At 39.8% G+C, this 23,268-nt stretch overlaps 1 protein-coding gene across 22 annotated transcripts in view; it reads left to right on the top strand.

Moving 5' to 3' along the window:
• The window catches only part of LOC109112237 (microtubule-actin cross-linking factor 1-like), a 159,815-nt gene that overhangs the window by 68,487 nt on the left and 68,060 nt on the right, over positions 1-23,268 (top strand). For 11 of the 22 annotated variants that reach the window (XM_042745279.1, XM_042745277.1, XM_042745281.1 and 8 more), the window contains 29 exons: positions 7,933-8,099; positions 8,206-8,318; positions 8,443-8,549; positions 8,672-8,791; positions 9,091-9,186; positions 9,429-9,556; positions 9,660-9,753; positions 10,262-10,416; positions 10,928-11,348; positions 11,505-11,582; positions 11,940-12,101; positions 12,436-12,540; positions 12,739-12,834; positions 12,919-13,044; positions 14,448-14,600; positions 16,094-16,248; positions 16,908-17,034; positions 17,124-17,307; positions 17,389-17,555; positions 17,848-18,026; positions 18,134-18,272; positions 19,672-19,865; positions 19,941-20,100; positions 20,190-20,273; positions 20,399-20,506; positions 20,621-20,719; positions 20,859-20,978; positions 21,112-21,203; positions 21,443-21,578. In XM_042745279.1, coding sequence (XP_042601213.1) covers positions 7,933-8,099; positions 8,206-8,318; positions 8,443-8,549; positions 8,672-8,791; positions 9,091-9,186; positions 9,429-9,556; positions 9,660-9,753; positions 10,262-10,416; positions 10,928-11,348; positions 11,505-11,582; positions 11,940-12,101; positions 12,436-12,540; positions 12,739-12,834; positions 12,919-13,044; positions 14,448-14,600; positions 16,094-16,248; positions 16,908-17,034; positions 17,124-17,307; positions 17,389-17,555; positions 17,848-18,026; positions 18,134-18,272; positions 19,672-19,865; positions 19,941-20,100; positions 20,190-20,273; positions 20,399-20,506; positions 20,621-20,719; positions 20,859-20,978; positions 21,112-21,203; positions 21,443-21,578 — 4,065 coding nt within the window. Of the gene's footprint in view, positions 1-2,496; positions 5,525-7,932; positions 8,100-8,205; positions 8,319-8,442; positions 8,550-8,671; positions 8,792-9,090; positions 9,187-9,428; positions 9,557-9,659; positions 9,754-10,261; positions 10,417-10,927; positions 11,349-11,504; positions 11,583-11,939; positions 12,103-12,433; positions 12,541-12,738; positions 12,835-12,918; positions 13,045-14,447; positions 14,601-15,330; positions 15,343-16,093; positions 16,249-16,907; positions 17,035-17,123; positions 17,308-17,388; positions 17,556-17,847; positions 18,027-18,133; positions 18,273-19,671; positions 19,866-19,940; positions 20,101-20,189; positions 20,274-20,398; positions 20,507-20,620; positions 20,720-20,858; positions 20,979-21,111; positions 21,204-21,442; positions 21,579-23,268 lie in introns of those variants that run through there. The other 11 variants (XM_042745266.1, XM_042745265.1, XM_042745264.1 and 8 more) reach the window with 5 other exon arrangements.

The following is a 23,268-nucleotide window of genomic DNA, read 5'->3' as shown; positions in this document are numbered from 1 at the left end:
GGTGCACAAGGAGAATGTGATGGATGGAGTACAATCCTAAACTCAGCCTCTGAACATGCTCAGGGAATGGTTTATATGGTGCTTCAAAAGAAAAGACCTGGCAGTCTGCCTGTTTTGCAGAATGACAGACTTTCTAGACAGGTACTGCCAGCCTGCATGTTGGTAAAGAAACAAAAATCTGCGGAAATGGGCCCTGCAGAGCACATTTATGAAATGGCCTATACTTATGGGTCAAGCTAGAGAAGTAAGGTCTGTTGGATGGATACTGCGTGGCTGGATGGTAGAATTAAAGTGTCCCATTTATAAAGGCAATTTAAATAAGCTGCATAGTAGTTTATCGGAAGCAATAAAAAGATTATTTCGCCCTTGCTCCAGAATGGAATACTAGCACAGATTGTCTAATTTAATAAAGACTAGCAAAAATAATAAAACTGTTATGATGTATTTTTAACAAACTCTCTGCTGATAATTTAAGAGAGTCCTATTAAATGCCCTTAAAAATATGTAGTTATCATTTACTGCATACTAGCTGCACTTCCCAGGATCGTCCAGAAGAGGACACTGTTATTATCAACAGAGTGGTTACATCACAAGGTGACACATGCAGCTGGTTGCCAAGGTGATTGTGTTTAGTATGACCCCAAAGCCTTTTTCAATCAGCATGATTCAGCAGAAAAGAGTGGAGGAAGCACAGGCCTCATGAAATAGCAAATCAATTCAAACTAAAAAAAAAAAACACCTTCAGAGAAATATTAAAATTAAGAAATATTGCGAAAAACAAGGAACTGGACTTTTAAAACCTGCATGCTTAATTGCAATACTTAACCGTACACAAAGCTGAACATGCCACTGACAGTATGACAGTATGGAGAATTTGCTTTGGTTGAACTTTTCAACATTAGCTTTGTATTTTCTGTCAACCAAAAATATATTGGAAGGAGAAATAAAAGGTGTGATAATAGACCACTGTAGAAATGCATAATGTTATTGTTGTGATGAACAAGTTGCAGCCAAAATTACTATAGCCTAATATAATATAGCATGACTCACTTAATGAAACATCATCCAATTTAATCATTTCAGCAGAGGCACATTAGGAGGGGTTGCTGTTTGTCAATAGAACCATTTGAAAACCACTCCTCTAAGTGCCATTTTGATGCGTACTGTACTTTCACTTCAGACAGCCAAGAGAGACTAGCTATCCAACCTCCCCCACACTCAATCTGGGACACTTCCTTATGTTTTGAAACCACCGCTGTAATTTAGGCTAACAGCAGCCTTTCAGAATTATGTTTTGTATATCCTCATATTGACCTCATATATTTTTGTCTAAGTTTAGGATCCTGTGGGAAAATACCAATCATGCTTCAGTGTTTTAGCCTAGGCTGGATTTGCACCAGCTGTCTCTGTCACGAAAACAACTGATCTTATTGGCTATTATGTTGGTCGCATAAAAGGTGTGGTTGTCTGGCCAGCTGGGGTGTTTGGCAAAGATTGCAGTGTGCTGAAATCTTATGCTCTCTATCTGCAGGATAAAGCTGATAGGTGCTGGTCTCTGTTTGTCAGTAAACAGAAATTTACCCCGTCTCAGTTACAGTACAGAAGACTCTGGATGCCTGACAGTTAGACTGATATATATATATATATATATATATATATATATATATATATATATATATAAATATATATATATATATATATATATAAAGTGGGCTCAGCTGGCTGATTATCATGGTTCTGATTGATTTATTGCTTGTTAATTCATCATCTTCTTTTGCAATCCTGCTTGTGTATGCTGCTTTTGATCACATGACTAAATATCATCACAGTGCTGTAATTTGTGTAGGAGTGTCTGTAGAAGAGGGATATCTTCATCTTCATGTCTACAGCCTCTTAAGGTGTGGTCAAATTTACTGCTATTTTCCAAATTTACGCTGCCGAAATCCAGTAATTTCAACAGGAATCCACGAGAGAAATATTTCCCCATGTGAATTAAGCATTGGGTTCAATTGGTCGTGCAAATGTGCACTATTGACCCAACAGCCTGCAAAATTTTATCAGAATTTAACTAATGTGAATGCATCTTAACAGCTGGCAAGATCTTCCATCTGCTTCTCCTTAACTCTTTACAGATTAATCATGTCCTTCAAACCTGTTAGTGATACATTTATTCGTTCTGCCTTGTCTCTTGTTCATTTTGTCAAGATGTCTTATGGTTGGTGTGTTAATTTGTATAAATATATATGTAAGAGGGGAGAGGCAATAATATCAGCTGTGAAGTGACATATATGTTAAGGAGCAACAATTAAAATTTCAGGTTCATTCTTTTCTTGCAGTCTCAGGCTGCCAACCAATTTGATTTGTGTGCATGTGCGCGTGTGTGTTGAGCTCTGAGCTCACCAGGCATCAGAGCAGGGAGGGAGGGAGGGAGGGAGGGAGGGATGAGCACGTGGATAGGAGGAGAGAAAGAGTGAGGAGGAGGGAGAGAGGGAGGAGGAGGAAGCTAAAGCAGCAGCAGTGTATTCTTTGAGGCTGCAGCAGACTAGAGATGAAGCTCTTTTTTTCCACTGGTGCCTACCAGTGAGAGCAGAGGAGCTACCCAGCAAATGAGAAGAGGACACATGCAACCTGCTGTTACTGGAGCCCCTGGCTTCCTCTCTCCCCTGCAGGCCTCTTGAAGCATACCACATATACAGCGACACATATGCTTTCAATCTCAGAATCGGGATCTCTGAACCCTGCAGACGCACACATGTAAGTCGCACATTTTAATTTGCACCCAGGTTGTGCAAAGGAGAGCACCGTATCAATCGGATCAATTTCGCCATGCTTGACTGATGGAGCTACGCTTTTTTCAATACTGGGGCAACCACTCTTCTCCAAGGCCAGCAGTGCAGCTCCAGGTTGGGGGAGGATTCCTCTGGATTTTCCTCTTTTCCTCTTCCAGCCGTGGTTCAACTGCCCAGCCCAGCCCTATCCTGGCGGCGTTCTAATTAGATTCCACAGCCAGAGAAGCCGACAGTGTCAGGGAGCGGCACCCTGTCAGTTATCAATTTTTCTCTCATCGGCTCACCCCAATTGAGGGACATGCACTGCTTAGTGGCGGAACAAGGAAGACAGGATGGCTTGAAACCATGTCTACTTGATATATGAGACTGGACTATGTGCTAAACCACATCTATAAACAGCCATGTCAGCAGGGGGAAAGTGGTTGTTGAATTTTGCTGGCTGAAGGTGAGGTCTTCACTCATGGTAGTCACCGTCCTCTTTATTGACTTGAATGTGCTGGTGTCAGTGCATGGGATGCCAGTTCCCGTGGCAGCAGTGGCGAGACGCTTAGTACCTAGCCCCTCCCCTTCTTTCTCTTCAATGTCTGGAGACTTGTTTTAATGGAGTTTGCATGCCTGGGACGTGAAACACTCATAGCTACAGTTGTGAAGACCAAATATCATCTCACATGGGCTGGTTATGCTTGGGTGATGATAGGAACAGAAGATAATGATGGGTTGTGACTAAATTGTAGATGAGCTACCTGACTCAACTCTTTATTCCATTAGGAGCTGATCTGGGACCTGTTACACAGCTTTACTGTAAGCGTCCCACAGGACTTTTATGACTGCTTCCCAATACATTACCTACCCTATGTGATGTTAGCAGAGTGAAGTAATCAATAATTTATATTTACGATATTCAGAGAAGCAGGTGTTTCTAGGCATTTTACTGTACACACATAAATACATGTTCAGACATGGTTTTCTCCAGTTTTTAGTTGTGAGGCAAGCTGATGATTAGTGCATCCTAATGATGCATCCTGATGCAGAGTTATTGAGCATGTGCATGTGTGCTCACATGAGTCTCTGTATGTCTGCAGTGCAGTTTTATTGTTGTTCTCACCTTGAGGAATATCTACAGTGGCTTTTATAATATTGTGTCTTCAAGTACCATTACAAATGGCCTGCTATTTAACACAAAGCTTGTGAAATGGGCTAAAAGGTACTAGTTTTTCTTCAGTCAGTGCTGCATCATCTCTGCATCATGAGGGAGTGAAAAAAACATCAAATGCCTTGCCGTAGGATTTTAATAATTTATAAAGGACAGTAACCTATATTCAGCATCATGTCCTAGAGGCTTACCAGGACCTTAAGTGATATTTGGTTTGGGTAACTGCAACATTGCCTGGATGACAGAAAGAGAAGACTAAGCAACAGGAGATATGACTGCTGTCCACACCTGACGTTGAGACATGATGTCCTGGGAGAACCTCACACTGTATCAAACCCTTTTGTCGTGGTTAATACTTCTTGTCATGATTTTCACTCTGGATCAGACATTAACTTAACATTTTAATTTACCTTACCAGCCTCAGGCTGAGTGTTTTGCTGCCATTGTGGACATCGGTTTATTTCATTTTGGCTCATATTTATTTACTCTGTCTCTATGAGATATGGGGAGCTCCCTTGGTTGTGTGAAACAACCCAGGGATGCTGGACCAGGTGGTGCTGCACCACTATCACCCAAAAGAAAACTTCGCTTCAGGCGAAAACGAAAGGCAAAACAGAAGTTAAAAGGTGCCGAAAGGAAGGACAAGAGAAGCCGTGTCCTTGAAGAGAAGGAGAGTGGAAGCATTGAAGTTACGGAGGGGTCTATGACAAGAGCCCCTGATTCCGCCAAATTGGTATCTGGACAAATAACTAAAGAAACTGAAACGCCCACCAATGTTGTCCTAGTTCCTGGTATGGCCCCAATATTTGGAAGCACAGGGACATTGCGGGGCAGCAAGATGGCCATTCTTTCCCCAGATCCCAGTCCAGCCTGGCTAGGGGCACTTCGCCAGTTTGAGGTAGAGGGTCTCAGCGAAGAGTCTCATGCTGAATTAGAGCAAGGCAGCACAACTCCTGGAGGAGGAAGAGTCTGTAAGGTTCGAGAGCGAGTTCAGGGGGTATTAGAGAGACCCTGTCTTTTACGCTCCAAACGTGGTGACCTGGAAATAGAGAAGGAAGGAGGAGATGTGCATGGGCAGAGTGAACTGATGTTTGGTGAACCCTCGGAAACTGAGAAGAAGGGAGTTGTTCACATTCGTGAGTTTGGAGGGCAACTTTGTGTGGTCCGAACTGTGTATCCAAGGGACTATGGTTCGCCCGTCTGGCGTGACAAAGAACTTGAGGTCCATTCTGAACCTCCAGTTGCATCTCCTATTACTGGAGGCATTACGAAAATACAAGTGTCCGCAACTCAAGGGCGACCACCCGGGAAGAACGACCCTGCCAAACCAGCAACAGCTGCAGCTCGGGGGAAAAAAGGGAAGGAGTTCCTGTTGGACAACTCTGCTCAAGTAGCTGAAGGCGTTGGCCCCCCACCACAAGACCTTCAGTCTTCAGGTTATGCTAGCGATGTGCCTCTTATCTCACCCGAGACGGGAGGTGCTGTTCAGACTGACTGGGGGAGCTCCTCTGATGTGCTTGATTCTTCTGTGCTTGAGAGTCCCATTTCCCCCCAAGAGATACCGGCTCAGCCTTCCGCCCAGGTCAGATCCTTTTCACTCTCTCTTCTTAAAGCTCTTTCATATGGCTTTTGTAGTATAAAAAAGTAGAGATTAAAGCTGACAAGGCTTGGGATTGGGGTATAGGTGTCTTCATTCTATTTCTTCACTACTATCTCTCATGTGGCTTTTTTTTCTCTCAGCCAATCAGCTGTGCATAGAAAACAGCAAATCCTTCCTGAACCTCTCCCAGGAGCCTAATCAGTACTGCCCAGACCATCTTTCACTGTCTGCCTCCTTCCCTTCCCTCCATTCCTCATTATTTCCCTTCCCTCATACCACCCACTCTCTTTCCTGTCATTCCTGATGCTCTAGGTTCTTTATTTGACTGAAACTGCCAAAAACACAATCACAAATGATGTTCACAGACATTTTGTCAGCTATTCATTTTTTTTCTCTCTGCACTGAGATTGCTGCATATTTGTGTTTGTTGCTTGCCCTCCCTTGCCTAGTGCTCCACCTGCACACTTAAGAGTTATGGCTAGTGGAGAGGGAATTCATGGCCTCGTTACAGACATTCCAGTAGTGTGCTAGCTGCACTTGGTTTATTAAATTCTCAATATTAAGCATACTCAAACCATGACTGTGCATGCTGTTTCAGTGATGTCTACCTAGCTATTTTCCTGCCAGTATACCAGAAATGCAGCATATATTTGGAAACTGAAACCAGCATGCACCCACCCAGAAATGCACATCAAAAAGTCAGTGGTGTGTTTAAATGCAGTCTCCGTGATCTCTCACCATAGAGCAAACTGTCTTCTGTAGAGTTCAATACAGTATGTGTTGGTTGCAGTCATGATGGCATGAAATTTCCCTACTGATAAAATAAGATTGTGCATTAATCAGGACTGCAAACTTTATTTGGGAAAATGTTTGCTATCTGCATTTTTGCTTTCCTTTCTTTTTATTACATAACATTGCATTTTCTTCTGTCATGACAACTCTTGGATAGATTAGCATGATAATATTCATTGCAATGTTAATTTGTTTCAACCTGCACATAGCAAGTACCTACTACTGTCAATACATCCACAGACATGCTGCTGTGAGCATGTAGGAAATAATGCTGCTGCACATATAACATATTTGAAATACAGGTGGAGCTGGGGATGGTGGAGGCTTTCTGAAACACGCTGCAACTGCTATAGCAAGCACTTACCAAGTATTTGAATTTTAAGCAGCAAGCAACTTATCGGTGTGTGACATGCAGCGTTTCATGACAGAACTTTGTATATATTTTTAATATGCGTTGATCTGGTAGATTTGTTGATTTAGATTTTTTTTTTTTTTTTTATTGGTTGGTTTTGCTTTTTTTTTTTTTGTCTTTATGCTATGTTATATTACTTATGATGTGCTATTCTTTGTTGTTTTATATTTTTTGTTTTGTTTGATTTCTCTTATATCACTTATTGTTTCATCATCAAATGCCCTTTTACATTGCTGATTGTAGCACTTCCTTCACTATCCTTTATGCCCACACTACTTTAAATGCTTACAGTGCACATTGGTGTGTGTTCATCTAACATGCTCAGTGTTAACTGTGATGTAATTAGACTATTTGAGGGTTGCAGCTCATCACAAAGCACAACTGTCCTTACTCTATTATAAGGTCACATACTCAGTCATCTGCACTCTAATGGAAATACCAGCGTGTGTACAATACCATAGTATGACCTGTCCACTGTTTTTATGACATACACAGCATGTCGTCAAACCCAGATTCATCTCTGCTGTCATGGACGGTTCATCTTGAGACTGATTTGACTCAAGTGTTCTTGTCAGGAATACATGTTTGATGGTGATACCAAAAGAAGAGGCAACGTTTAGGTGCATTTTTATGGCTCAGAGCCTGGATGATTGGACTAGTGTTAGAAATCTGTCTGACTTCACCTTCTAATCATCTTTAGAGTAAGAGGCTCAGGCTAGGACAGTTACTGTTCTGTTTCTGTATTTCACCAAATTTGCTCAAGCTAATCTTGGCCTGCATTGACTTTGTGAAGATTCATTTACTCTTATATCTGTCTATACTCTTAGAACTGTCTGCATTCATGCCAGGATTTAAAGTGTTCTTCGCTAGCTAGGCAAGAAAAGAAGCAGTCAGGGATGTGAAGAGCAGCATATGAGAGGAATGACAAAGGAATACAGATTAGAGCCTGGCACAGACAGATACTGCGGATACTGACTCCCTTTGTCAAGAGGAAGAGCGAGTGAACTTAGAGGAAAAAGATATGTGAAAGGTCCATGGCCTAGCTGTGGCCTACAGTGGCTACCCCTAAGAATATACATTTGCAAACTAGCAATGCTGAAACTTTTTAGTGGAAGTATGACGTCAGTTCCCCTTTACATACAAACCATGAAGTTCAGGTACAATATAAGTTCTTTCTATTCACCAGATTTCTGAGATCTATGTGAGCGGTGAGTCAGGTGACCTCACAGCGAAAGAGAAGCTGCTAATATGGAGTAAACAGGCAACAGAGGGCTACCCCGGTCTCCGTTGTGCCAATTTCTCCTCCAGCTGGAGCAATGGACACTTGTTCAACGCTCTTCTGCACAGATACAGGTTCACACACAAACACACATTAAAGCATAATGATTGCTCAGTTTAAAAGGATAGACGGACATTAGGGCATGTAACCCTCATGATCTCATGGCATTGTGATTTTTAGGCCAGACCTGATTGACATGGAAGTGGTTGCGCAACAGAGTAACCGTGAAAACCTGGAACAGGCCTTTGAGATTGCGGAGTCGTTAGGTGTAACACGACTGCTAGATGCTGAAGGTAACATTGGTGTCGTATCTGTCTTTAGTTTTCATCCATTCTACATATAGGAAGTATTATGTGCTAAACTCCATTTGTCTTAGATCATCATTCGCTCAGACTTTTTATTCTCTCTCTACATCAGATGTTGATGTGCCGTCGCCAGATGAGAAATCTGTCATCACGTACGTCTCCTCCATCTACGATGCTTTCCCCAAGATCCCAGAGGGTGGAGAGGGCATTGCAGCTCATGTATGTTCACTTCACATTGCACTCACTCTCTTCAAGCCATACCTTCTTTCTCTAATGTACTCAATGTAATTTGTCTTTCATTCTCGTTCCTTATTTTCTTTCAAATGGTTTCTGTTGTTCAGGAGGTTGATCAGCGATGGACAGAGTACCAATCTGGCTTCTCTTCTCTACTGCAGTGGACCAGACAACACACGGCCCTCATGGCCAACAGGAGCTTCCCCCACAATCCTGTGGAACTCAAGGTAAGAAACATGAGGGAAGGAGAAGCTGAGAGAAGAGAACTGGATTTCATGAAGAAGGGAAGGGTTTAAGTTTGGGTCAACAATAAATTCATGTTTTTATTTGGCAAGAACACATTCAGATCAAAGATGCCATTCAGAATGTTACAAGATATTGTTCTTTCTATTCATCAAAGAATTCTGAAAAATATGTAGCATGGTTTCTGCATAAATATTAAGCGGTGCAGATGTTTTCAACGTTGCTAATTACCATTTGATGTGTCCTTTACTTGGCTGTTTACCGGTAGTGTTGTCTTCCCCAGGCACTTTACAATGAGTATGTCCACTTCAAAGAAACCGAGATCCCTGCGAAGGAGAGAGAGAAGAGCCACATCGAGCACCTTTACAAGCTTCTGGAGGTGAGATAGACTGTTAAAAGGAGAATGACAGAGAGAGATTGAGGCTGACCTTGATTCTGCAGCTAAATGCAGGCGACACTTTTCACAAGAGGCACGGTGGAGCTGCACATTAACAGATTCAGGCTAATGTAGAGCGCAATGCTGCCATGTGGGAGAGGTGGAAGACTGACAGTATAAAGGGAACACACATGGAAAAGCATCTTTTCATGTTAAAATGACTGATGTTTGTGGATGTTGTTTAGGCGTGGATAGAGTTCGGGCGCATTAAGCTGCCTCAAGGGCTACACCCTAATGATCTGGAGGAGGAATGGGGAAAACTGATCCTGGAGATGTTGGAGAGAGAGAAAGCACTTAGGCCTGCTGTGGAGAGGTTAGTGAGTCCACGTCTAGAAGAGATGATTGCTGCATTTAGAATTGTAGCTGTTTGAAAGGATTTTTTGATGTGCCAATTTTTTGATGTGTGTTGTTCTTAGGTTGGAGCTACTGCTACAGAAAGCCAATAAGATCCAGAACATGGCAGTAGATTGTGAGGAGAAACTCACGCTGGCGAAGAACACGTTGCAGGCTGTAAGTATGGGAGTAGAATTTGATGTTAACTGCTAGGCTAGATAGCACACAAAATACTGAGTAGAATGATCAGTTTGAATTAGAATTAAATATTTTGATTTCTATATTTCAGTATCGAAATAAACAGAAATAGATAAGTACTACCATGAAGGATACAGGCAGTGCTGCCTTAGAATAATACCTAAAGAAGGTTTGGGTTACACTTTAGCATAGGGACCAATTCTCACTATTAATTAGTTGCTTATTAGCGTGCCTGTTATTAACATATTGGCTGTTTATTAGTGCTTATAAAGCACATATTCTATATCCCTAATCCTACCCAATACTTAAACTTAACAACTACCTTATTAAATATTAATAAGCTGCAAACGAGGAGTTTATTGAGGCAAAAGATATAGTCAATGGTTTGTTAATGGTGAGAATTGGACCTTAATATAAAGTGTGGCCTTGCTTGGATATTTATCATTCAGAAATGTTTTGTGCTTCATTGTTTTCTGTCTTTCCTCAGGACATGTCTCAGCTAGAGAACGGGCAGCCAGTACGGTGTGAGAATGAATTGGGGATGTATCTGCAGGACTGTGAGGCTTTAATCAGACAGCTTCATCTTGACCTGCAGGTCCTCAGAGATGAGAAGTACTATCAAGTGGAGCAGCTGGCTTTCAGGTAAGAGGGAGAAAAATGTGTGTGAAAAACAGGCCACAGAGTGGAATTAGAGGCAATGGTAGTCCACTGTATGAAGAATCTTTTGGTATAATTTGTCAAAGTTTACTTTTATTTTGCTATCCTCACTTACATAAATAGTGTCCTACACCCACTAGTAAAAATATATCAAACATTATATCTGGTGTCTGAATAAATTTTGGTTTGACTTTATATTTATTTTTGAAAGACATCTCCTATATTGACCAAGGCTGTATTTAAATAAACAAAAACTATTGTGAACTATTATTACAGTTTGATTTATTTAATTTATTCTTGTGAATTTATTCTTAAATTTTCAGCAACCATTAGTCCAGTCTTCAGTGTCACATGATCCTTCAGAAGTAATTCTAATTGGCAGATTTGGTGCTCAAGAAATATTTCTAATTATTATGTTGAATACAGCTTAATATTTTTGTAAAAACCGCAGTACATGTTTTTCGTTTATGATCGTGAGGTCTTTTCTCTCTTGTAGGGTGTCCTGTCTGCAGGAGGAGCTGGTCTCTTTGCGCCTGCACTGTGCCAGTGTGTACAGGAAGGGTCATTTCTCCACAGGGGGTCTGCTTGGAGAGCATGCGATTCAGAAGGGTTCCTCAGGAGGTCTGGCTACACTGGGAGCACAGACACTTCTGGGTGCAGTGGGTGCTGCGGCGTCCCTGCTCAGACGGCCGATGTCTCGTGCAGACCTGGTTGCCATGTCTTCATCTGAGGACGAAGGCAGTCTGCGCTTCATCTACGAGCTGCTGGGGTGGGTGGAAGAGACACAGGACCTGCTGTTGCGAGCCGAGTGGGGTTCTGATCTGCCGTCTGTAGAACAGCACCTGCAAGACCACCACATCATTCACAAAGCAGTGGAAGATCTTCTGAATAGCCTCAAAGAGGCTCGAAACTATGAGGTACATGAACTGTAATGCAATACAATTTGTGACTCTGAAAAATTATTTAGGCCTGAGTAAAGCTCATGAATGGTCTGGTGTGAATAGACTCCAGGAGCAATACTGCACGTCTTTGCATAAGCCATCATTTATTTCCTCATGTTCTCTCTCCCCCAGTCAAGGGTCTCGCCTAATTTACTTAGCAGTTACTCTGAGACTCTATCCAAGCTGGAGAACCAGTATTGCAAACTGCTGGTGAGTTTTTCTGCGTTAGCATTATGATAAGCAGGCATATGTGAGTGTATTTGAGTTCATTATACAGTGCATTATGGATATTGCTGTTCTCTAATCTCATCAGGGTGTGACAGAGTGTGTCCTTACAAAAGCAGAATACTGAATACTTGAGTGTGACATGCATAAGAGTGCTGTAAAACACCTGCTCTTGACAATAAATCCACACCCACACACGTCTCCTTAATTTAACCAAATCGATTTTCCATGAAAACATGCAATTGTTCAAGAGACCTGTGAGGGTGCTTTGAAAAGCATCAGACTGAGCGGTTGCCCGTGTCATATGGCAAGTGTTATGTATGTTGTTTTGTGTTGTCGCAGGAACATTCGTCATGGCGACTGCGTTGCCTAGAGAGCCTTCGAACTTTTGTGTCCCACTGCACTGAGGAGCTGATCTGGCTCAATGAGAGGGAGGAGGAGGAGCTGGCCTTCGACTGGAGCGACAGCAACACCAACATGGCTGCCAAAAGAGAGCAATATGCTGTAAGACTCCATCTATAGAAAGATGCAGTGGTCATCATATTACTTCCGGCCCCTATATGTTACTTTACTGATTTAGAGATGGTTTTTGCCTTTTGACATACAAACGAGATTATCAAAAATCAAGAAATGTTGAGCAGTACCTGGTTCTGTGCATTGGTTGTTGATTGGATTTTGGAATGGATTTGATTAATCGTTCACAATAGGATCAATAAAATGCACTTACAAATTAGTCTAGATGATTGTTCCTTTCATTCTGACTTTGATGTTGTTACAGTTGGACATTACGTTGTTTTGGATTTGAGCAATATCTCAAATTCTCCTTACTCTCTCTTAGGACATGAGGTCAGAGCTGGAGGTAAAACAGGAAGTGATGCGCTCTCTCCAGGAGACAGCTGATCACCTGTGTCAAGAGAACCACCCAGCCAAACAAACAGTGGAGGTGAGCTGTTGACCAATATGAACAATCTTCACTCACTGACCTACAAAAAGGTTGCATTTACACTACAAGTCTTTTATCTACAGCTCATTAGAGGTAGAATTCTTTATTGAAATAAAGTAGCGCCAAGGTGATATTTATTAAATGATTTATTAAAAGATTTGGAACTCAAGTTGTGACCTGTTGACCCTCTGATCACAGGCTTACAGCGCTGCCCTGCAGACGCAGTGGCAGTGGATCAAAGAGCTCTGCATATGTGTGGAGCAGCATCTCAAGGACAACACTGCCTACTTCCAGGTACTGAGTCAAGCTTTTTAACCCTATAGCATTCAAAATGACATTTTTAACATGGGGTTTTAATGACATGTTTTTGTTTTATAGTTTACGAGTGATGCACGGGACTGTGAAAGCTATCTGCGTCAACTACAAGACACCATTAAGAGACAGTACACCTGTGATAAGAACAGTAGACTCGGTAGACTGGAAGACCTGCTGCAGGACTCCATGGTGCGTCTTTCTTCTTATTAAAAAAAAACAGCTATAAACATATTTTAAATATTCTATTTTTATTTATTGAATAAGAATTCTGATTATGCTGAAATAGCGCTGGTCATAGGAGATTTTATGCTTAATATGTGAATATTTGAGCACATGAGTGCACATACGAAAGAGACACCCAGTCTGGCACAAGTGCATTGGAGTTCAACAAGGGAATGAATGCAGTTAAAAATTAGATCGAAGCTGGGATAGATTATCTTCTTAATTATTATTTTATTATTATTATTATTATTATTATTATTATTATTTGTATTATTATTATTATTATTATTATTTTTAAATTACAAAGGAGTAAAATAACACTTATTCTTAGTGATACACCAGCACTGACTGTTACTTACACAGCTGAATTTAAAATGTACTGTACTGTACTTAATACTATTATTACTGTTTTCCTATTAAAATTTGTTTTTTTCTTTGTCTTTAAAACTAAAAAAGTAATGCCATCATGTTTAGAAAGTGTTCTAGAATTGTTGCATTAGCTCATAATTAAACAAGCATCATCAAAATGTATTATTATTATTATTATTAATTACTTTAGTTTGTTCAGAATTAGGCATACTTTTATTTATTTAAAATATTTATGTTAGACATTAACTTTTTTTATTAAACCATCTTTTTTCTGGCTCTCCCTGGGGATGATTTTAATTAAGCATTTGATGTCTCATAATTTTTTTGATATGCCAAGTAACAATTGAGGTTTGGCATGTTTGCCATAATTTCACCTTCTTTGTAGCTCTGAAAATCCTCTGCAGTTTTGATGAATTCTAACCCCATGCTGATATGCAGTCAAATTTAATAACAAATGTTAAATTCTTGCAGCGAGTGTAATGTTGTTAGCTCTTCCTGTCGGCCTCTGTTTCCCAAAGTCAAAACTAATGAGTCCCTCATGAGCTTTTCATGGAAGTGTCATACCCCATACTCATTCATTTTAGCACAATGAAAGCTAAGCAAATAATAACCCAGGAAAGAATATCAGTGATGGCCTTTCATTTTCTTAAAGCTATTTCAAAACTCATTAATGTATTATAGTGAGAGAAAACAAATATGTATCATCATGAAAGCACATTTACGTTGAGATTGTTTGACACAGGGCAAGAAAAAACAAGTATTAATGGAAGAAAATCCAATTATGCTGAATATGCAGAGGCTGAATACAAACAAATTAATTGAAATATTCTGATTAATGCATTTAAATATTTATTGAATTTAGAGTTTATTGAACAAAATTTGTTCTGACTGAAAAAATTAATTATGGCCACTAATAGTGCAACATCAAGTAACTCTTCATATTTTACTGCTGTTATCTGTTTGGCTGCCTGATTGACTTTCTTATACATTTTATTTTTCAGGAGGAGAAAGAACAATTGATTGAATACCGCAGCACAGTGGCCAGCCTTGTAGGCCGAGCCAAGTCTGTAGTCCAGCTCCGTCCACGCAGTGCAGATAGTAACCTGGGCACCACCACGCCAATTCGTACCATCTGTGACTACCGACAAATAGAGGTATAACATGCTCCAGATATTTTACCATCACAATTTGCTTTGCCTTAATTTACCACATCTCAACCCTGCATTGATCTTTTTGCTCTTAAGAACTGAGCTAAGATCACATTTGGGAAATTAAAGTGATCCTAATTCAGTTTTTCTGAGTTTTATGTTTGTAGCCGATTCCTACCCTACCTGAACAAAAAGTCTTTTAGCTTTTACATCACTAGCCAGAGTCTGTCCACACATATTTAGTCATAAGCCGCCCTGGAGCTCTGAAGGCAAGTATAATGGGAAAAGGTATCTTTGACCAAAATATATCCAGAAGATCTGACCCATGTTTGTCCCTTTAGCTGTTAGCAAAGAATTCTGGGAAAGTGGAGGTGTGGCATATCATGAGTGCTGAACAGACCTGCTATAGCATATCTAATCTGCCAATCTGAATATATGACGCTCTTCATTCACACATCACATGCTCTGTTTAAATGATGAAATGAGATGCTGTCATTTATTGAATGCAGAATACTCATAAACGCTCATTCACTCTCCCAGCTGTAGCCCTTTTTTTTTCCTGATCATATTATCTCAGTCAGACGAGGTCTGCTAAATGCCCAAAAGTAATCTTTTTCTCCCTCCCTATTCCCGTCCCACCCCCCTTTTCTCTGCCCTCCCCCAATTTTCCTCCATATCTCTCTCTGTCCCCCTCCTTCTCCCTTCCTCTTTATGTGTGTCTGCGGGGCTGGGCAAGGCCAACTCTCAGGTACTATTGCCGACCGTTCTCCTCCTCTGACCTTTGCTCTCTGGCCTGGCCCTGCACACAAGGGACCCCTGCTTTACCTCAGGCGTCCTGTACATTGTTAATGTAAAATAGCGCATATCTGTTGTGAATTTGGTGTTTTTCTTCCAGCCCAATAAATCATTTATTTTCCACGGTGGGAGCATGTTGACTTGTGATGTCATTTTAAAGATATTGTATTTATAAGTCACAAGCAGGTGGTAATCCTCTGTTAGTATTAATTTCTTACCAATATGTGATATATTGCGAATCATAATGTTCTCTGTGTGCAAGGGATAGGGTGAGAGTTGAAGTGCTCTGATATTTGTTTATTTGATTTTTAATATGCTTAAATCACTTGGTTTTCATTTTATGTTGCCTTGAGGGTTATTGGTGGCCTTTAGCTTTCATGTAAGCCTGGGCAAAATTAGGCTGAAAAAGCAACTGATGTTAAAATTAAAAAGATGAGTGCTTTTAAAAAAAATTGCCGGGTCAGTTGTAAAGATATGTTAGTGCAGTAAGGCATTATTCCATGAAATTCATATTTCACGTATTTCAGCTCATGTGAAGGCCATTAGCATTAACATTTTATTCCTCATCCTTTGGTTAATATTTTGAAACCCTTTATTTTTTAATCAACATTGACCATCAGCTCAGTTTTTCAAATCCTCTCTCCCTTACCCGTTATGTTTTTTCCATCCCTTTTTCTGTCTCTCCATCTTTCTCTCTTTCTCAGATCACGATCAGCAAAGGAGAGGAGTGTGTACTGGAGGATAACTCTCAGAGGACTAAGTGGAAGGTCATCAGTTCTACAGGAAATGAGGCCATGGTGCCATCTGTGTGTTTCACCATTCCTCCTCCTAATCAGGAGGCCATCGACACTGCCAGCAGGTACGGCACACAGAACCTTACAGGTTCTTACAAACACGTTAATTAGGATCTCATACACAAGTAGGAACATGTCTTCAGTAATGTGATATATTTTCAAGTGAAACAATGTATGGCATAGAAATAAGTAGCCACCCAGAATGCCCTAAGATTAATTGAAATAAAGCTGAAATAAAATAAAAATATTAGATGAAAAATGTAAACCTAAAATTAAAAATTAGAAATTTTGAAATAAGTGTAGGTTGAAGTACAGTACTAAAATTACTCAAAATAAAGCTAAATAGAAATATATAAAAAAAAATGAAACAAGACAAAAGCACATAACAAAATGACTAATGACTTTAAAGTTCAAATGAAAACTGTGAATATAAAAATAAAGCCAATTCAACATATTAATAAATACAACAATGGTATGTCCACAATATTAAAATAACACTGGGGCAAACACAACTTAATTTTTCTTAGGAAAATATGGTTTCATTTTGTTTTTATTATTATATTTATTTAGAATTATGAATGGTGCACTACAACACAAACACCAATGATCAAAAACGAAAAATTGCATACATTTTTTATTGAATTTGTATTATATTATATTGTCTTTTTTATTGCATAATCAACTTTATAAACTATGCAAGATCATTTTTTTTCTCTTTCCACAGAATGGAGCAGATGTACCAGAATGTCATGTCTCTATGGCACCAACTGCATGTTAACATGAAGAGCGTGGTCTCCTGGCACTACCTGCATAAAGACATAAGAAATATTGCCTCCTGGAGTCTGGACACAGTTAGTACCACAAGTTTCACCATTTCCCATATACTCTCTTATCATAGCACTTTCAGAGGTTTATCATAAATGTTTGTCTGTTTCTCTAGATGCGCTTACAGGCTCCAGCAGAGAGGCAGCAGGCTTTAGACAACCTTGAAGCCCACTTGTCCGACTTCCTTACAGACAGTCGCGAGAGCTCCCTTTTCACACCAACTGAACGGCGTGAGCTAGAGAGAGAAGCTGAGAACTGCCGTGAACATTGCCAAACACTGCTGGTCTCTTTGGAGACAGGTAAGTTGTTATTGTGTGTATTAATTACTTGCTATGAAAGCGTATGACATGGTGCTAAGTTTTTCTTTTTTTGTCTTTTAGTGGAGAAGGATGAGTTGGCCTCTCGTGCTTACCTCTCCGAGCTGCAGAGCATCAAGTCTCATCTGGAGGATGCAGAGAGCAGACTGATGCGTGGCATGCAGACTCCACACCCCAGCACAATATCAGGAGATGTGGCAGACAATGCAGTTCACATAGCAGAGCAAGAGGTGAGGAGTGATCAGCACAACTACTCCCTCTACTGGTCAATCACCTCAATAACTGTGTATTAGTTCCAATCTGCACAACAATTTTTAACTGATGCACATAAATAAAGCAGTCCATAGTATCTGCAATTATGGAAAATACTGTAAATTCTACAAAAATGATTTTAAAGTTTTGGTTTTAGTTAGCAATAACAACCGTGAACTCATTCAATGATTTTACAATCACGGTTTTCTTTCAGTTGTTGAAATATGTCACACTGATATAAATTCGTAGCATCTTTTAATGGGTTCCCAGAAGCTGCAGCAGGATCTGAAAGGTCTTCAGTCAGATTTGGGTGAAGTGTCTCGTCGCTGCGTGAGCTTCTTTGAGGAGAAGCCTTCCTCTTCCAGTGTGCCTGTCCTACGCTCTGAGCTCAACCTGGCCGTAGAGCACATAGAGAAACTCAACTCCCTCTCCTCTGTTTATCTGCAAAAGTTAGTACACAAAGTCATTTCTATTCATGTATTCTAATTAGTCATCAAGGCTTGTTTAGCCTTAGGGACAACCATAATTTGAGTGTCTGTTTCTCTGCATCTGCCAGATTGAAGACGGTTGACGTGTTGATGAGAAGCCTGCAGGCTGCAGAAAGTCAAGTGAAAAAGTATGAGAGTCGACTGAGTGAAGAGGATATTGTCCCCGCTGATACTGCTGCAATCCAGGCCTTGGGAGAGCAGTTAAATGTGAGACATGCAGACACTTCACACATTCATAGCTAGCAGCTGACTAATATCTCAACTGATCGCCAAAGCAATATTTGATAATTGGATATTATCCTTATAAGACATTTTTTTTATTTAAAAAAAAAAATTCTCTTAAACACAAAAACAAGTCAGGATTTTGCTACTTCAAAAGAAATAGACTGCTTTTCCACTATCTCTGACATTCACTAAAATTGTATTTTGCCCCCTAGTTGCAGTAGAACATAACTTTTAAAATGGTTGTGCAAAAGCAGTTACCTTCAGCGTATTCACCAAGCTTAAATGAGTGAATAATAAAAGTTTGAATATGTCCACACAAACAAATAACTGCATAGTAGGTTTTCTAGGGCAAAAAATTGTTTTGGACATGATCACATCCTCCCATTTTACAGAAATAGTGTTTAATGGGGTCATGAACTGTGTTTTTATTATTTTGTACTGTTCTCTGAGGTCCCCTTAAAATCAAAAAACATAATTTAAAAGTAATAGGCTATTTTCTGTTCTGTTTTTAACTTTAACCCCCCCCCCCAGGGGAACGCTCTGTTTAGATTGTAGACTCGGAAGTAGGGGTGGGCGATATGGAAAAAAAATCATATCGCTTTTTTTTTTTTTTTTTTTTTTTTTTTTGTGAAATATCACAATTCTCTGTAATGTTGATTTTACTATTTTGCAAGTTGTCTGATCATTACAGCCAAACTAATTTCACTATTATAAAGACAAAGCTTTCAAGGTAACAAAAAAAAGGTTGGTTGATATTTAGGCCAAAGTGGGCAAAGATAAAAATCTTTGTCATTATTTTTATCTTTGTTATTAAAAAAATAAGAACAAAGAAACACATTACAACTATAGGTTTCAGGTGATTTTCAGATACAATAGGTGTATTTAGCAGGAGCATTCAAGAAATTGAATGAAAAGAATATAAAAATAAAACACTAGGCCTATATAAACTGTTTCCTAAAGCAACTGCATTAAATTTTGTCATTAATCACTTACCCCCATGTCGTTCCAAACCCGTAAAAGCTTAGTTCGTCTTTGGAACACAATTTAAGATATTTTGGATGAAAACCGGGTGGGGAGGGGAAGGGGAGGTTTGAAAACCGGGAGGTTTTTCATCCACCCCAAAATTTTCATTTTGGGGTGGAGTATTCCTTTAAAGTTCTTCAGTCATGAGCAATGAATGATTTTTCTCTTTGCGTTTTGGTTTTGAACTCTGATTGGTGAGTTCAGATGAAAAAGTTCAATTTCAATATACCCAAAGCTCAAATCAGATTACAATACTCTGCAGATGCATATAATCAAAATTTCACATGGCTCTGAAAATTTAAAGTGACTTTACTGTTAATGTTTTGATTGCATTGTATACTCTTTCACTCTGTTGCAGAAATGGCATTCAGAGCTGGAGGAGCAGAATAACATATTTGAGAGTCTGAGTTTAGAGGTCCAGCAGGCTAGAGAGGTTGGAAACCAGCTCAACCAACTGCACCCTGACCGCAGCCCTGAACTGGACCGCTACCAGGAGAAAGCACAGCAGCTCACAGAGAGGTGGAGTGGAGTGCGCAGGCAATTGGAGACACGGTAAGTTGTTTCAAAGTCAAACTACCAATATCTTTGAAAATATTCCAGATTATAACAAATCATAATGTCCTACAGGCAAGCGGATCTGGAGATGCTGGGTTCGGTGCTGCAGCAGTACAAAGAAGGCCACTCCTCTCTCATCCGCTGGATAGAGGAGACCACCGAAAAACAGGAGAACACACAACCCGAGCAGACGGACAGCAGAGCTTTGTCAGAGCAGCTCGCACAGCAAACGGTAAGAGGCGACACTTATATTGATGAATACTTCCATGTGTTGTAAAACATATCAGAGTTTGATTCAGTATACTGTATGTTCTTCTGTAGGCCTTGGTGGCTGAGATAGAACAGAACCAGGTCAAACTGGACGAATGCCAGACACACTCTAAACAGTACTGCGCTGCTGTTAAGGTAAGCACTCTGTCAAAGTGACTAGTGTCGGCTACTGCTTACTGCTAGTCATTATGGTGAAATGGAAACATAAACACTTGCTACACAATATATATTTCTTCTCTTTCTTCTTTTTTATGCATTAGGACTATGAACTCCAGCTTATGACGTTCAGAGCTTTTGTTGAATCAACCCAAAAGTCTCCTGTGAAAAGGAGGAGGATGCACTCTTCATCAGATGTCATCACACAGGAGGTAAATGCAGAAAAACCAGGCTCATATGACATTCATTTGAGATATTTATAAAATTTATATTAGTTTTCATGTTGACTTCAAATGCTATAATCACAATTTTCTACTGTGTCTTAGTTTATGGATTTACGCACGCGATACACAGCTCTGGTTACACTGACAACACAACATGTCAAGTATATTAATGATGCACTACGGCGACTAGAGGAGGAAGAGGTGTGTTATGCTTTTCTAAGCCTCCTACTTGAAGTTTTTACCTACTGTAAACATGCACAAGTATTTGCATAATAAAGACAACATCAGATTTCATCCTAAAATGTATGCTTTATGAAAATGTTTCTCCTTTGTGGTACAGAAAGAGCTGGAAGAGGAGAGGCAGGCACGAGTGGGGCAGGTCTCAGAGCTGCTCGGCTGGGTCAAGGGCCTACAGGAGCGTGCTGGCAGATCTGCCGAACCATCACTTGCTGCACAGCAGGTAAATTTCGGGTGTTGTCTATTAGAATATTACCTATTTTTAAATACTCAACAGACAGTAGTGTATCAGTCAACACTGAGTAGATTGTATGTGTTAAGTGGCTTTGAAAATACTGTATCTGTCTAACTTCTAGGCTATTAGTGAGCAGCTAGCAGCTAAAAAAGAGGAAGTTGCTGAAGCTATCAGGAGCACCCAAGTCTTCCTGATGTCAAAACGGGCCAGCAAGTGAGTTTGCACTATACGACCTTCAACAGCCATTCTCAGACTCTTTATACTAAGTGCTGCCAAGTCAGATCAATCAATGTCAGAGCATTTATTCCAGGTCATTTTGCAACACTTGGGGTTGTTCTGTATACAATAGTTTAAGAAAATATGCACTATATCCATATAAATGTTAAATATGTATGCACTTACTCAAACAAAAGCGCATACATTTGTTATTAATGAAGCACATTTATCTTTAGGCTGTCTCCTGAAGAGCGCACACAGGTGGTCTCCCAGCTGGATGAGCTGACGGCCACCTACACTCAACTGTGTGACAGTTCTGCCGCACAGTTGCAACAACTGGAGGAGCAGCTGGCCAAAGAGGAGAAGCGCAAGGTAGAGTTAGAGGAGCAAGAGAAAGTCAACTGTGACAGGAGTGTTCAACTTTGCCAAAGCGAGCTTCAACAGCAAAAAGCTTGTCTTGAAATGCTTCTTTGTCTTCGTTATGGTCAAGTATTGTCAATGTGCTAGAGATATGCTACAGCAGTGTGTATGTGTGAGCTAGAGCAAGTGAATCATTTTTGTGTGTTTTTTATGTTGCCTGTCACGTGTGGTTTAACATTCATCATCATGTTCATAAATCTCACAGACATTGTCTTATTTAACAGTTAAAAAAAAATAATAGCATGGTGTTAAATCTAAATCATTCCTATTTTCTACAACATGCCTGATATCATGTCACCAACATCATCCTTATTGTCATTATTAATCAAGCACATCTGCTTAAGCGCAACTCATCAGCTCATTAGAGTAGAATAGTGTGACTTTTTGGCATCAGAAACTGCTTCTTTAGCCACTTTAGTGTCCATTGAAGCCAATTTTAGCTCATTTCATTTAAATAAGGCACATATAAACATGTAAAGGCGTAATTGTCATTACATTCATATTGTTTTGTTGCCACATGCAGTCACAAACATTGTGTAGAACTGTGCACCCATACATACATCAGCCATTATGTAGTGGTTACTGTGTGAAGAATGGTATGTTTGTGTTTGAATGGCTGGAAGCTAAAGGTATAAACAAGGTAGATTCATCAGAAAGCGGTCATCAAAATATTTTTCCTAGTGATTGGTATAGACTGAGCACAAAAAGCCAGCTATGCAAACCTCCACCTCACTCTTTGAGCATGATGTGTCCAGATCACAGCTATGTTTGTTTGTGTGTTTGTATGTGTGATATTGTCTGTTTTCAGTCCATGTCTTTAATACTATAATTCTTTGTGAAATTTTATTAGCATTTGCTTCAAAATCACTAACAGCTGCACGGAGAAAATGTAAGACATCATCTCAGGATTGGGTGTAAGAAAAAATGTGTAAGTCGGAATGCAGGACTATCCTTAGTTGTCTAGTAATAGTTAACTTGAACTTGAATTGAACTAGTAGTAAAAAAAAAAAATGCATATATGCCAACCAAGATCTTCACACATTCATAGGTAAGTCTAAAATCAAATATTTAGAAAAACTAAGTGTATGAAATTCAGTAGTAGAGGTATGAAAATGTAGATAGTCAGTCCCGGGCAACATATCAGGCAGCTGGAGTGTGGCATGCAGATCGCTAACATCCGGCTTCTCACCCTATCGCGCCTCAAACCGCCGAACCCTCGGCCTGTCAGTGTGTGTGCGTCTAAGGACCACCTCACACGGTAAGTAGTGCTTGCTTTCTCTTACCGTTGCTTTCTTTCTGACCTAGCAATATGTTCTCAAGATCCATTTTCTCTTTTCTTTGGCCTCTTAGTTTAAATGTTCAGTTTGTGCATTTTTGCAATTTTTTTTTTGTTTTGGACAATGCAGTGCTGTGCTGCCAAATGTTTTTTGCATGTTCAAAATGTAATGTTTATAAAGAAGATGATACTTGGTATTTTTGTTCATTTTTGAATTAATAAATGCATGAATGTTAGTATCAAGATGATTGCTTTTTATGCTGATTTAAGTTACTTCAGCTATGGTGGTGGGCATTTTTCTCTTTCCCTCCCAATTAAACTGTGAATAAAAATACACTGCAAATTCAAATAAGAAGTGTTTTTAAA

This window comes from Cyprinus carpio, chromosome B19 (genome assembly GCF_018340385.1).
Source record: "Cyprinus carpio isolate SPL01 chromosome B19, ASM1834038v1, whole genome shotgun sequence".
NCBI lineage: Eukaryota > Metazoa > Chordata > Actinopteri > Cypriniformes > Cyprinidae > Cyprinus > Cyprinus carpio.
Note: the sequence above shows the minus strand (reverse complement) of the source record. Positions and strands in the feature narration are given on the sequence as shown.